The sequence below is a fragment of the Falco cherrug genome, chromosome 8 (assembly GCF_023634085.1).
Source record: "Falco cherrug isolate bFalChe1 chromosome 8, bFalChe1.pri, whole genome shotgun sequence".
Lineage (NCBI taxonomy): Eukaryota > Metazoa > Chordata > Aves > Falconiformes > Falconidae > Falco > Falco cherrug.
The window spans coordinates 23,275,982-23,290,325 of record NC_073704.1 but is presented as its reverse complement, the minus strand read 5'-3'; the positions used below and the strand labels follow the sequence as shown (position 1 = coordinate 23,290,325).

The 14,344-nt window shown below is 38.2% G+C and overlaps 1 protein-coding gene across 5 annotated transcripts in view; it reads right to left on the bottom strand.

Annotated features, from left to right (window-relative positions):
• Window positions 1–817: 817 nt before the first annotated feature.
• The window catches only part of COBLL1 (cordon-bleu WH2 repeat protein like 1), an 86,423-nt gene continuing 72,896 nt past the window's right edge, over window positions 818–14,344 (bottom strand). For all 5 annotated transcript variants that reach the window (XM_055718409.1, XM_055718411.1, XM_027810580.2 and 2 more), the window contains 5 exons: window positions 12,056–12,314; window positions 9,449–9,534; window positions 6,485–8,103; window positions 5,293–5,475; window positions 818–2,299 (listed from right to left, as the gene is read on the bottom strand). In XM_055718409.1, coding sequence (XP_055574384.1) covers window positions 2,213–2,299; window positions 5,293–5,475; window positions 6,485–8,103; window positions 9,449–9,534; window positions 12,056–12,314 — 2,234 coding nt within the window. In that variant the 3' untranslated portion in view covers window positions 818–2,212. The remainder of the gene's footprint in view (window positions 2,300–5,292; window positions 5,476–6,484; window positions 8,104–9,448; window positions 9,535–12,055; window positions 12,315–14,344) is intronic.

Sequence of the window (14,344 nt, the reverse complement as noted above, 5' to 3'; positions counted from 1 at the left end):
TCACAGTACTATAGTGCGTCTAGACATTTCAGTTAATTATCAAGCAATTTCAGTTACACAGACAAGAAACTAAAATTCAAGCAAAGTGGTTTTAGTTTTAATCTCTGTTACATAAGACAATACTTGCCTTCAGAAGTTCACATAAAAGGGCAATGTACTTTCAACATATGGGAATAAGGAACATACAGCAGTATAGTTTTGTAGTCAAAACCAAAGAAAACAACAAAACACAGTTAGTTGAACTTTACCCCAAGCCAGAATAATTGGACTCCACTGATTTGGTTGAAAAAGTGTCATATAGACTTGTTTTACCACAGATGAAGATTAAATTAGTCTTTTAAAATAACTTCAGCCACACTGGCAAGAATACCAAGGTTTGAGAAAAAACATGTAACCCCCTCCCCACCCAAAGCACAAACACGGAGGTTCCTTTCCCAGTGCAACCTCTCTGTGGCAGTTACAGACCAGCATGTCGTACAGCAATGCCTGAAACACGGGCTTCAACTACCGTGATGAACACAGACACTAGAATCCTGGGAGCCAGGTACAATTTTCAAGTCTGTCCCTCAAGACACAGTGAATCTAGAATGTAAGCCCCAGTTAGAAACCAGAAAAAAGCTTACCTCTTCTGCCTCACTATTTTCAAGTGAAGGACGAAGCGTTCTTTTGCAACTGCACCCTGAAGCAGATCTTCTGAACTACCACGTGGATTCCCCCAGCCCTTGGCTGCAGGCAAGAACAAGGAGGAGAAGGAAGCGCTAACAGGCGCTGACAGGGGACTAAGGTGCAGGAGAGAACAGCAGTGAACAAACGTTCATCAGCTCTTCATGAATTTTTATTTACTAAAACATTCCTTGAAGGGTTTCAGCATTAAGTTAACACTGTTATTTGTAATCAATAATTGCCTCTATACTAGAAAAGTAAAGAGACCTCTTTGCGATTATTGCACAAAAACCTGGCAGCAAACCATTAATAACCCTTTGAAATACACATACAGATCAGTTTCTGAAACTGTTACAGAATGTCTCCAAAGTACAAAATAAATATATTGTTAAAGAATAAAAACTAAACACAATTATGTTTATTTAAATCAAGTCCAGCAAGAAAATATAGCAAATACCCCAGCACTTGCTGCATGCATCCACAGCGTAGCTATTTCATGAGTGTGGTCGTATTTCCACCCGCTCCCCAAAATATATAACTTTGACAAGAAATGAAAAATAGATAAAACATAACATGAAGCATTTTCTTTTAATATATATTGCCATTTTGGTATTTAATGCTTAATCTATAAATAGACACTCTCAGACACAAGAATGCTTTATAAGTGTGTTATTGTGCTGTTTTAAGATTAAAATATTTTACATTAATAAGTCCAAAGCAGTTCATTCTTTAGTCACACTTCCAGTGAAAAAAATGTTCTTGTATTCCATTACATATCAAAATTGGAATTTTCATTTTATCAGTAAGTGACTATATGCTGATGACTACTTTAAAATATACCTAGTTCACAAAAAGTATTGCTTATCTGAGCACTAGGTAAATACTATATACAGGTGCTCAAAGAGTAGATGAGAAACGTCATGTAGTGCTACTGTTAAGAAAAGTAGTACAAAAATTTCCAATAATTTATGTCCTGATTTTTTTTTCTGTGTGTGCTACCAGGAAAAAATTGAAGGATATTAGAAAAATCAAGATCTTTATCCCAACTATTCTCAGCTGAAGGAACAAAACAATCTATAATTAAGTTTTTCTATTAATTACAAATTTAATTTAACTAAGGATTATGGAGGCAGCATGTGACAGATTTAAATGCATATAATCTGTTAAATTGAACAATTGAAAATTAATGATCTAAAATTCTTAGATTGCTTTAAATCTGTAATTTTCAGCATAGTGCTACATATTGTTCAGTCTCGAAGGCTAAAATCAAGAAATTTTGATTCTCATTCTAACATAAGGAAAGCTCATCTGCACCTTCTCTTAAACCTTTTTAGCAGCATAGTCAGCTTTATAAAGAGAAAAAGGCAAAATATTACATAATTTACACATTCTAATAACCTTTCCAAGGCATCAAAGGACCCAGCTTTAAATTCCTATAACTGACAAAAATATATTAACATATACTTGCATTTACACTTTCAAAAATGTGTAGTTAGTATTAAGTTGGCCTATGAAGCAGTAGTAAAGTGCAAAATATTTGGTACAGCATCTAGTGATTAGCTTTTGCTTCTGTGGAGCACAAATGCGGAAGCCTGGCTCTTCCATTGACAGATATGGTGTTTGATGGAGGACCAACCTGGAGGCAGGGGAGGAAAACAAGATAAAAGAAATATTAACCTAACTTTTCAGATTCTTTTCTTTGTAGTATGTAACACAGTATTACTTCAAGGAAAGAAAAATAACGTTCCTTCAGTTAGCACTTTTCTCATTGCAATGAAAGATCTCCTATATGATTTCTGAACAAAGCACAGATGGTATGGAAGTGGTAATATAAGAAATTACTTAAAAACATACTTTGTTGTATCTAAAAGTTCTGTGTGTAATTATTGAAAACACGCATAACTTTAGTCCTTCTCCAGACCTGGCTGCAAAGAAATACTTGAAAAAACATCACTTAACCAAACACTTTTTATAAAATATTACACAGGGCTGCTTTCTTATAAAATCTTCTAACACTCCTTTATACCATGGTAATGTTTGTTTTATCAGAAGCAAACCGTAACTTTTAGAATAGATAGCAAAGACCTGATTTTCAAGGGAGCTGCATAACGAACAGCTCCAGCTGGAGGTCATGGGAGTTGTGGATGCTCAACAGCTATGCAAACCACATACCACAGCACACAGTTTACTAAACACAATGAAAACATTCTGAAAAGAAAAATGGTTAAAAAGAAACCTCACTTGACCCATTTTAGGTTAGTAATTACTGAGGGCCCTATTGAACAGAAAAGACCAGCAACACAAAAGGCCACAGATCTCAGCACTGCATATTCACAACATATTAAGTAAAATAGGGGAAAAATAAAGAATCTGGCTAGCGGTGCCAACATTTTATTTTTCTAACGATTCTTTCACAGAGCTGAAAGAAGGGAGATTGTGTTAAGAGGTAAAAAGAGAAGCAAGTACCTGACAGACCTCTTTCGCAACTCAAATGGATCACATCATTACTCCTTTTAATGAGTGCAGAACGATAGCGGAAGCTATGAGGAGAATGCATTTAAAAAGTCCTCTCAATACTGGAAATCACTTCTGGGTGCTAATAAGTTACTGATACAAAACGCTTTGTTTCTGTGTCCTACTGCCAGTCCTCCATGTTAAACACAAAATAAGACCATGTTTTTATTAAATTTGCCATGGGCCAAAAAAGCTCTTTCTGTCGTCAGACATACCTGTACCACAGCACACATGCTTTGGGTAAGAGTGAAAAAGAACAGCATGTTCAGTTTTATGTTTGGCAAAATTTCAGTGGGTTCTTCATTGCATTTTGTGTGTGCCTGTTTCAGGGTTTTTCTGAAGCCTGTTTCGGGTTTCTGTGTTGCAGAAAGCTTTTCTTCACGGCTACAGAATTTTCATTATTGTAATTTCTCTTTAGGAAGTCTAGCCCTTGCCTCACCCCCTGTCTCAACATGTACTATACTGAGAAAGAATATCTCCTGCCCGCAGAAAAGAAAGGGAGAGGAAAAAGGACTTTAATCACCATCTCTCACTTCTTTCCAATGCCATTCTTGTACCTAGAGTGACAAAGAGTATATGGGTCAAATCTACCCCAAAACATTTCTATTTAAAAAGAATGAATAACCACATCATGAAGTTTTGCTTAATTTTCTTTCTAGTAAAAACAGACTTCTTGGATTTTGAAAAGCACATTATAAACTTTATGTTTTAAAACAGTTATAAGCTACCGGGCCAACAGCCATGCTTATGCATATTTTCCATAGAATCATAAAACAAAAGTTCACACACTACACAAAATCAATAAAGTTCAGTATTATTGAAAATGTAATTATGCATTGGAGGGGAAAAAACCCCACCCTCAATAAAAACATACACAAACAAAATCCTAACAATATTTCTGGTAGAACAGATAGATTTGACCTCTAGTGGACTGAACAATACAGCATTTTCTGTATCTTACCCTGTTTTTAAAGTGGCTGTGGTTAGTGACATGTAACACTATGGTGTATTATGTACCACTTTTATGGACTAGAGGTCAAAAAACTACTTGAGCATGCCTGTAACCTTTCTGGGAAACTGAATCTTCCTATTCAGTGTAGAAATGATGGGAGGTCTACAAGCCTCAGAGAGGCTGTTGCAGTGCTACACTGAAGCAAAACCTTACATATGAAATGGCTTGTTCTAACATCAACCATCATACTAAGAGATTTCAACCCTAGGGAAACAAAGAGTTCCATGAAACAAACAACAAACACACTCCTTGCATCCACCCACCACATATCATTTGTTTCTTTCAAGTTTCAAGTGGGAAGGGAGGAAAAACAAAACCTACTGAATTTCTTTAACCTTCTGCAATGAGAAACTATTCCTCAATACATAATGCAAAATATTAATGCTGGGTCAAGACAGCTTTGTGTGAGACACTCAATAAATTCCCTGGTTACAAATTTAAAACAATGCAGATTTTTAAAGTGTGCAATGTTTTGCCCAATGAGAGAAGTATAGGTGAATTTTAGGAGAGAAAGGAAAATTTAAGCCACAGTTTCAACTTGAGGGGGTGGGGGAAGATGGTACTATCGGGACTGTTGACAAAACACCAAGAAATACTTCACTAATGACACCAAAAAGCAGCAGGAGGCTTGAAGTACATTGAAGAATTAAGGATCTGATAGAGTTGAATGAATAGAAAAATACAACCTTCAAAACTCAGGTATGTCATCTGCCGGCAAAAGATTGCAGCTATATCAGGTCTAGGGTGAAGCTGCTTAGCATGTGTCTAAAACCATACTACTCCAAACTATAGAATCACAAACAAATAATTATGCTCCCGATTTTACGGAAGAGATACTGAATTGATAACAGATTTCTAATTAATTTCAGGAATATTTCCCATTGGATTTGTACTGTTTGGAAACATGGACGTATGAAACTATGCGTGTGCAAGTTCAGTCTGCAAAACTGAACGCTCTTCCCTACCTCCTTTCCCATTGTTAAAGAGACCTCCTGGCAGCACTCTGTGCTGAAGCTAACTGCTTTTAGTGTCAGGCATTAATATGGCAATTTTGAAGGAAGTACCATGAGTTCATTGTTAGGGATGCAACCAAGAAAACTCACCCTTTTCAATTTGGCAGCAGCTTCTCCAGAGCGGATTGCAGCTAGCAAGCTCTGGTGGATCTGTTCTGGGTCAGCGCGCTGGAATGGCGTCGTGGTTTGTCTCTTAGTGACAGGGAGTGGGTGGTCAGTGGAAACACCTGACTGTGCCTGACTCTTCTGCTCACTGTTCACACTGCTGCCTTTCTATAAAGGAAGTGGCAGGAAAAGCAAAACAAAACCCTTTAATCTGGATTAGTCATACATGGAAAATGAAGTCAACCTGGCACAAGGCTGCATGTCAGTGCCACCTTTCTGGTGTTTGCTTCGTTCAAGATTTCAGAGATCAGCCACATCTCCACTATAGCACATAGTTTCTCCTTCAGAAAATTATGCCAGGAAAATTTTATACCCCCGTTCAAGTGTGTGTGTGCCATGATCACTTGAAGCCAAACTGATCACACTACTCAGAATTAAACTTAAGAAACCAACACAGAACCATAAAGAACAAACCATAAGCACTCTAGACATAAAAATAGGTACACAGCCTATAAATGATTCTATTTGGTTTAGTGTTCTTTGAAGTGGGGGATGCTAATTATGACAAGAAATAATTATTTCCAATAACCTGAATGAGGTTTTCACTTTTGCATTCCATGTATTCTTGTATTTCATTATGATGCTGTGCTACTGCTAGACACCACAAGGTGCTCACACTGTGAATACAGCACTTTCTGACCAGGAAGCAGTTCAGACAGTAGTCTCTAGACTGGTTGCACTAGATCATAAAATCATTTAAGCTGGAAAACATGGAGTTCAACTGTAAGCCTAGCAGTGCCAAGCCCACCACTAAACCATGTCCCCAAGTCTCACAACTACATGTCTGTTAAATACCTCCAGGGATGGTGACGCCACCACTGCCCTGGGCAGCCTGTTCCAATGCTTGGCAACCCTTTTGGTGAAAAATTTTTTCCTAATATCCAATCTAAACCTCCCCTGGTACGACTTGAGGCTGTTTTCTCTTTTCCTATTGCTTGTTATCTGGGAGAAGAGACCTTCCTCCACCTGCCTACAACCTCCTTTCAGGCAGTTGCAGAGTGATAAGGTCCCCCCTGAGCCTTCTCCTCTCCAGGCTAAACCACCCCAGTTCCCTCAGCTGCTCCTCACAGGACTGACAGTGGATCAACAACCAACCACTATTGGAAATAAAGTTTACCTTTTCCATTAGACTATTTTGTGACCCGCCTGTTATGGTCTGTAAGGAAGGGGTTTTCACTTGAGGCACAGAGGTAGCTGAAGAGCATTCAGCTGCCAAAGCAGCAGGGGAGAGTTCAACAGGACATTCCTCTCTCGGTGCGGGGCTAGCGATTGTACGTGTCTTATTGAATGATTGTGACCTTTTGACTGCGGATGAGACAGCAAGAGCAAAAGGGGATGGTCGCGAACTGGAGTACGGCTTTGGAACTGCAAAAGTTCTTAGAGTTCTAAGGTTCAGTGGTGCTGGTGGACAGGAGGGAAAACTTGAAGGTTTATTGCTTTTAACAGGAGAAGTGGAGGGTTCTGTTTCTTTTCTATCAACTTTTTCTTCATGTTCTGGAGGAAAGGAAGTATTTGTTTTACGTAAAGACAAAGAAATTGGATCAGGTGGTGAGATTTTTTTTCCCATCTCTGTATTCTTAACTTCATTTTGAATGGAATTAGGAGCACAAACACTACTTCTGGCAATTGCAGATGTCACATAATGACTTGAAGCTCTTCGTTGCATTTGCAGATAAAAAGAACTAGGCTTCATTGTAGGACTTAATGCATTTGCCTTGTCCTGAGTCTCAGAGGAAGCATTTGTATTATCCAAGCTTAGTATCAATGGGACACGCTGTTTGGAAGACTCTGTTTCCACCCGATTGCTCTCAGTAGTAATCTCAGCTCCAGATATCACATGTTCAGAAACCCTGTTGACTCTGTCTAGCAGATCATTTGCTGCTGCAGGTTCATTTTGGGAACCAGCCTGTAAATGACCCACACTTTTTGGAAGCTGAGGAATTTCAGCTTGAACTAGGAATTCTTTGGGGTCTTCATGCTTCAGAGGGTTTTCCAAAGTAGATACCTCTTGTTCCTTATGATCTGATAGAATTTCTGATTCCCAGCTCTTCATTATTTCTAAGGATTTTGGAGGCACTATTTTATAAGTAGTCATTCCAATTTTTGGTATGTAATCCCTTGTAATTTCATTTGCAGGCTTGGGTTTAGGTTTGGTGTCCTGTCTGTAAAGAGGGTGACCTTTTACAGGAGAGCCATCTGCAATTTTTACAGTTGTTTCTGGTGAAGCAAAATTACTTTCATGTATACAAATGTGACTCTGATCTTTTATGGAAATTACTTTTTCATGGGTAACTTCTTGTCTCTCAAGATTTTGCTCCATTGAATCATCTTCATCCTCTTGTATTCCATGTGTCACTTGAAGAAGGGGGTTGTTTGTATCTGTGTTGTGCTGAGGGACCAGTCCTCTGAATGTGGATGATTCACAGTCCTGAGGAACAACAATTTGTTTCTGTGTAGTCCTTCCTAAACTGCTATCCGATGTACCTGTCTGGATTGCAACATCCTGAGTTTTTACAGCGTTCAGGGTGGTTTGATCTGTTTTCTGATCTTGTTTTTCTGGATTCAGCTGAGGATAATTCCTATGACTTGCAGAGATGTCATTTTTACATGCCTGGCAGTTTGATAGTCTGTCAACTTCAAGCTTGTTATTTTCTCTAAAATCGATTGCTTTAATTTTGGCTGTCTGAAGTTCTTTTCTTTCTTCCGTCGTTGTAAGGAGTTTTGTATCACTGTGATCTTTAAGTTAAAGAGAGATTCCAAAATTAATACAAATGCCAGAAAGATTCAGTCTTCCCCCTTACATCACAAAGCCCCACATCCGATGTATTTAACTACAAGGACTGCCTCCTCGCTAATATTAAGATTTTCCTTAACACTTGCTTTTAAAGGGTATTTAAGATATACGTATCTTTGACTAGTATTGCCAAATAATAGTATTCTAACTCAGGTATTCTTCCTTAATTAACAGGCTACTGGTGTCATGCATCAACTTAATAAGAAAACCTATTCTAGAAACATTTTAAAAGTGCTAATGAATTTCAATTGATTATATGGGCATCAGTGACTTCAAGAGCTCAAGGACTATTCAATATTAAATTAGATGCAATTCTTAGTTATTTCCATACTTTTGTGGTTTCTGTTCCTTAGTTTTAACATTATAAATATTATGTGTCAACTACACCTTATGTATTTGTACATGGGAACAACTGGAAAACATAGGGACAACAGCAATCTTCCAACTTTATTTTTCCAACTGTTTAGCAGGTCAGATAATTCAATTTTCTACCCTCAGACTAAACACATAGTCCTCTCCAAAACACAGCAATATTTGCGTCAAACTGTTTTAAATATAAAACAATCATTTGGTGTGGTATTAAAAAAAAAAAAAGAAAGAAGTCTTCATTTCAAGTAGGTTATAAAATGGCAGTTAAAACTTATATCACATATAAACAGGACTCATGCAGTATGTTGTTATGATTTATAAAGAGAGGTGTGCTGAATATAAAAGACTATGGAAGGCCTAATATATAAATCTGAAAATCAGTGTCACAAAAGGCTAAAATAAATCAGTCAGGTCACTAAATCCGCAGAAAAATTTATGATCCATCAGATGCACAGGATGGCGTCACTTCTTTACAAATCAGCATGTCACTTTGTTTTATTCGTGTTTAAAAATATTTTCATGCAGAAAACTTATGCTAATTTAGTAAGCAAAGAACAACTGATGACCCCTCCTTCCCTGCTGGGGTGCAATGCCCATGTCACACCCCGTGCCAGGACTCTGTCCAGCCTTCCCTCTCCTCCACACCGCTCCAACCATACTGCCCTACAACAGCACAATGCAGCTTTCACTACCACTATAATAAAAAAATATTAAAAATGAAACCCCCAAAATCCAAAACTGCAGTCAATTCTTGTCACCTCATCTCAAAGAGGATACGCCAGAGCTATAGAAAGTACAAAGCAAATAATCTCATACTAGCAATTCAAGAGTTGATTGTATTGTCATTTTTTTCAAAGGAATAGAAAAGTTCCCTTCAACCTTGCTTTGAAGTATTAAAAATGAGTGGGAACTACTCACCATCAGTTTTATTTTGATCCAAAATTCTAAGCTTCCTGTCTTTTTCAAATGCAGCTTGCTCACTGCTTATCTCAGTCTGTAGTCCTCTGCAAAGCACAACAGTACATTAAATATGCTGGTATCATTCCTTTCAGTAAACACTAGGAACTATACAAGAGAACTGGCAATATTCTCCAAACACAGATGGACAAAACAGAATCACTCAGCCAAACATTGGAGTACTCAACAGAAGAGATATATTATTATTTTTTTTTAACAAGAGGAAATGCTGCTATGGTATTTTACCAAAATGACATGCAGCTTCGCTCTCTTCTGTGTAAGCAGACGATCAGTTTTCCTTTCTCTTCTCCCCCTCCAAACTCGTTACTGGAAAGGGGCTTGTTCAAACTGCACGACTCAAGTTTCAATGAAGCCGCAATGGTTTATCATTCACATAACTGTTCTTAGTGTGAAGTGTTTTTGACACACCCAGCATTCAGAAACATGCCCTTGCGTTTGTCCCTGCCACAATACAGAGGAAGCTGCACAAGATGCTGACTGCGTATGAACTGTGCAGTACTATATTTTCAAAATAGTGATGAAAAACTTTGTCTCTTTCAAGAAATAGCTTTAGAACAACAAAGAAGCACACATCAAACATGTTACTTGCATACCAAACATTTTGCAAGTGCATACGATTTCTGTCTTCAGATCACGGGGGACAAGAGAACTGCACAAGTGCTGAATAAAACCCTCATCTTTTTGGTGGAAAATATTGTCCTTGGCTTAACAAGGTAAATGAAAAAGGCTTAAAGGCTTAAAATAATTAAAATTTCTCTTCAAAAACATTATTAGAACTTCAAACTTGTATCTCTGTTTAAGATAGTTTTATTTTCTGTAGTTACAAATGCTGCGATTATGAAGATTCCAATTCGTCACATCAAGTGTATTGGTTGTCAGGAAGTAGTGCCTTGAGCTGAAATACCTGCTTTGAATCATTTAAAATGTTAAACTCCTCAATAGCCATCCAACCTCATGTTGCTTGTACAATCCAAAATGCACTGTAAGTGTCCAATAAACCACTAAATAGGAGCATATACTCTTAAAATTATTGTTGGAAGAAAGTTAAAGCTCAGTCCTGTACTCTGTACTCTTGCCTGTCTCCATTCCCTTGAACACAGCTGAAGGACTGAACTACATGTATTCACAGACTGAACTGTTAAAACAACCGAACAAACAAACAAACACACACCACCACAGAACACCAGAGTATCATTATAGAAATCAGTGGGTTTGACTGGAATATTACACATATCCCTGGTCTGATTAAAAAGCATTTCTGCAAAGTAACTAGATCTTATATAAATGGTCTGAATTATCAAGAGGTTTCCAGAAACATAATGTCAAAGAAACCCCCTAGCCATCATTCTGGAATCCCTGTGATATTTCAGAAAATAAATGATTGCCAAACTCTGAGGTTAGAGAGCAGCACATATTCGGTGATACTCACCAGGATCACAGACCATGACAGGCTATTACAAGTTAGTGGAGGGGGGTGGGAAACATCCCCTGGACAACTGGCCAAACTGGCCCAATAACACCGGTCTGATAATTTGCAAGTTCAACACAACTTAAAAAAAAAATAACACTTGGCTGATCCTTCTCCTTGCAGATCCCCATTAGAGCAGAGACACCAAAGCAACTGGCACAATACTTGTCAGGACGGAGTACCAAAGATTTTTGCAAAGCCCCATTTGGCCTTGGACTGACAAAAAAGACCCTTGAAATACAAGTCAAAGCTCTACGTACTACCATGAAAGTTCTTGGTTACTAAGGCTGTCACACATTTCGGCTTCAGTACAATAATTCTTTTAGTTTGATTTGGGAATAGTAGCCAGTTTAGTTGCCCCAGGGAACAGAGAAATAGTGAATTACATTAACACAATGGGACTTCTCTGGACAATCAACATTTATTTCAAGCAGGCACTAACTCACTTTGGAAACCTGCTGAGTCAGGTAGTTTAACAAACATGCTGAAGGGCAAAGGTATAGTATCACCAGAAGGGAAGAAAGACTGAATAAGGAAATTAACATGTTTATTTTTTTTAAAGGCAGAATTAACTTGTTTTCCTAAGAGCAGATCAGGAGCCAGGTCAATACAAGGAAAAGACAAAAAAAAAAATTAAAACCAAAACAAATATCCAAGCAATAGATAACTGTGCCCAGAAGAACAGAAATGGCCAAGCTACCTGCTTTTCCCCAACCATAAGAATGAATTTGTAAGTTTTCATTTAACTAATCAATCCAAATTTTTTCACAGCATGCTGCTCTAGTAAATATGCTGGGTATTTTAGAGCCAGGTTCAGCTCTTCTGGGGCCCAGCTGTTTGAGTAGTAAGGAAAAGGAGGCTTACACAGAATAGCCTGCAGAACATTTTGTCATTTTTGTTGAAAAGCTTCATGAATTACTGTGCACAGATGAGTGCTACAATGAAAGCTAAGCATATTAAGCTCATTCCTCTCTCACAATTCTCTGTTCTGCACTCCACAATGAAACAGCACTCTACGTTTTATTTGCCTCCCTCATTCCCTCCCCAGTGCTCCTTTCTTTGTCACAGAACGTACTTACTTGCCATCTGTGCTCATATTTTCTTGTTTTTCTTCCTGGAAGCTTTGCGAGTTGTCTACAGAAACACTGCCAGGAGCTGGAGCTGATGAAGCAGCATCATTTTTTTCAGTTTCCAGTGGTACCTCGGCAGAGCTGAAGGCTGCAGTAACCTCTCCTATCCCAAGAGAGGTATTTGTACTTTCACTGTACTCTCTCTGTTGCACATTCGTCTCTTCCCTTTCATCAATTTCTTCCAGGTTGTATTCCAAGCTCCTTACACCTACATTCACAGAAAGAAAAAAACAAACAAACCAAAAAAACCCAAACAACGAACCAACCCACAGCTCTCAATGCAGGGTGCAGATGCAAAGGGACTGGTGAAATCAGCCTAGAGTAGTTTGAAGAAGGAAAACTGAGACATTTTCATACTTCAGGTCATAAAAAGACAGAGTCATTCAGAATTTATACGTCACAGTATTTTCTGGTGCTTTCCAATTCTTTCTTTTTACATGAGAACATGCTCATTGCCATGCTCCTGTCCATCTGTTTCTGCATCTGTAACTGCTGTATAACATTCTTCCTGTTTAACAGTACTGGAATAGGATAGATCAAAATACATTTAACAAATGTCATAATCCCAAATTTCATGGAGGCAGACAGTTTATTTTACCCAGATTTCTTAATACTTCCACATTAAGTTTTCAATAAGGTTTAAAATAAATGGTTCTTTTATATCAGAGTAGGCATGCTAGAGGACTAAAGAGTGAAGCAAATCTCAGTTTTGCCCATGGTTTGAACAAGTTTGATCATCACTGTCAAAAATTTCATGTAATGATCCTAATGTCGTAAAACAGAAGTGTCTTGTGCAGTGCCCTGTGTTACAGTAGAAATAAACAAAACCAAAGTGTATAGAAAAGTGTTAATCCACATAAATACTGAAGTTTGCAGCTAGAGCACAGTTAAACTAAAAGGTTTAGTAACTGCATTAGGGCACACATAAAAGTGTACTTGAAGTTAAACTAATAAATCCACCTATTTTGATTTCCAGAGGGATTAACAATCTCTAGCTTTACTTCCCCTGCCAGAACTCTTCCTACAAAGAGTTGATGATTGACGTTTTTCAAATAGTAGGATACAGACCATACAATTAACTTCTTGGCTTTGCAACTTGCATTCTATAATACAAAGACAGTAATTCCATCTATATAGTGCAATATGGTGCCATGGAAGGCTACTGGAAACAACCAGGCCATACAAGCAACGCACTCTGCCTGACCTGACCAGGGAAATTCCTGCCAGCTTTGCACACACCAGTCCCTGTTTGGTACACGCCTTGCACTTGGGCTTCCAGCTTTCAGACTTTTCTAAGTTGTAACAGTAAATTTCCAAGTGCAAACCAAGGCTGACACTGAAAACAAAACACTGACTTCAACCAAGCAATACCAGAAAGTAGCAGATTCCAGAGTATGAAAAATCTTAGATTGCCTTTTTTTTCTACAGACTGGTATCCTACAATGCTTCCAGTACTTCTAGAGACGGACACTGTTATAGAAACACAACAGAGGACTGCAGATGTAGAAAAAAGTCTCAGTACAGAACAGAAACTGCTTTTCCCAACAGAATCATTAGTTAAGATTTCAGTAATACCAATTACTCATTCACAGTTACAGGGCAACTACAAAAGCCAAACATTTTACTATTTAATTCCATTTTTTCGTATTGCACTCTTGTAGTAATGCTTTGTGGTTACACATTAAGCAATGTGATCAATGTGTCATATCACTGAATGCAGAGGTGATTTAGACCCCCAGGGAAAGAGGAGCAAGACTGCAAAGTGGTGCAGGTGAGCTCCTTCCATGTGATTTAAGCACAGGTTTATACAAATACACCACACCAGTATTAAAGGGACTTGGGACTCCCTAAGAATTTACTGTTAGTAAGGGCCCTCTCTTCCCCCCCACCAAATCCTTTCTTCTCTATCTACAGAAAAGTCATGCCAGCAGCCTTGTACTTTGGGAGATTATTTTAGTGATAGCAATATGATTTTATGTGTGCAAAGATAAATACATATGTCATAAGGCACAAACAAAGCATAACAGAATGTGGGCAAACATCAAACCCGCTGAGACTATTCCACAGCCCATAACCAGCTCTCAAGAACACTGTCTCCTGATCCAATGAGAACTACTATGCCATAGGCCTGAGCCATCACCAGCCACAGGAACAAAGAGAGACTAAAGACCTTCGGTCTAAATACTCTGTAGAAACCTGAATTATACAACAAAGTACAGCCAGGGCTTCTGACAAGAC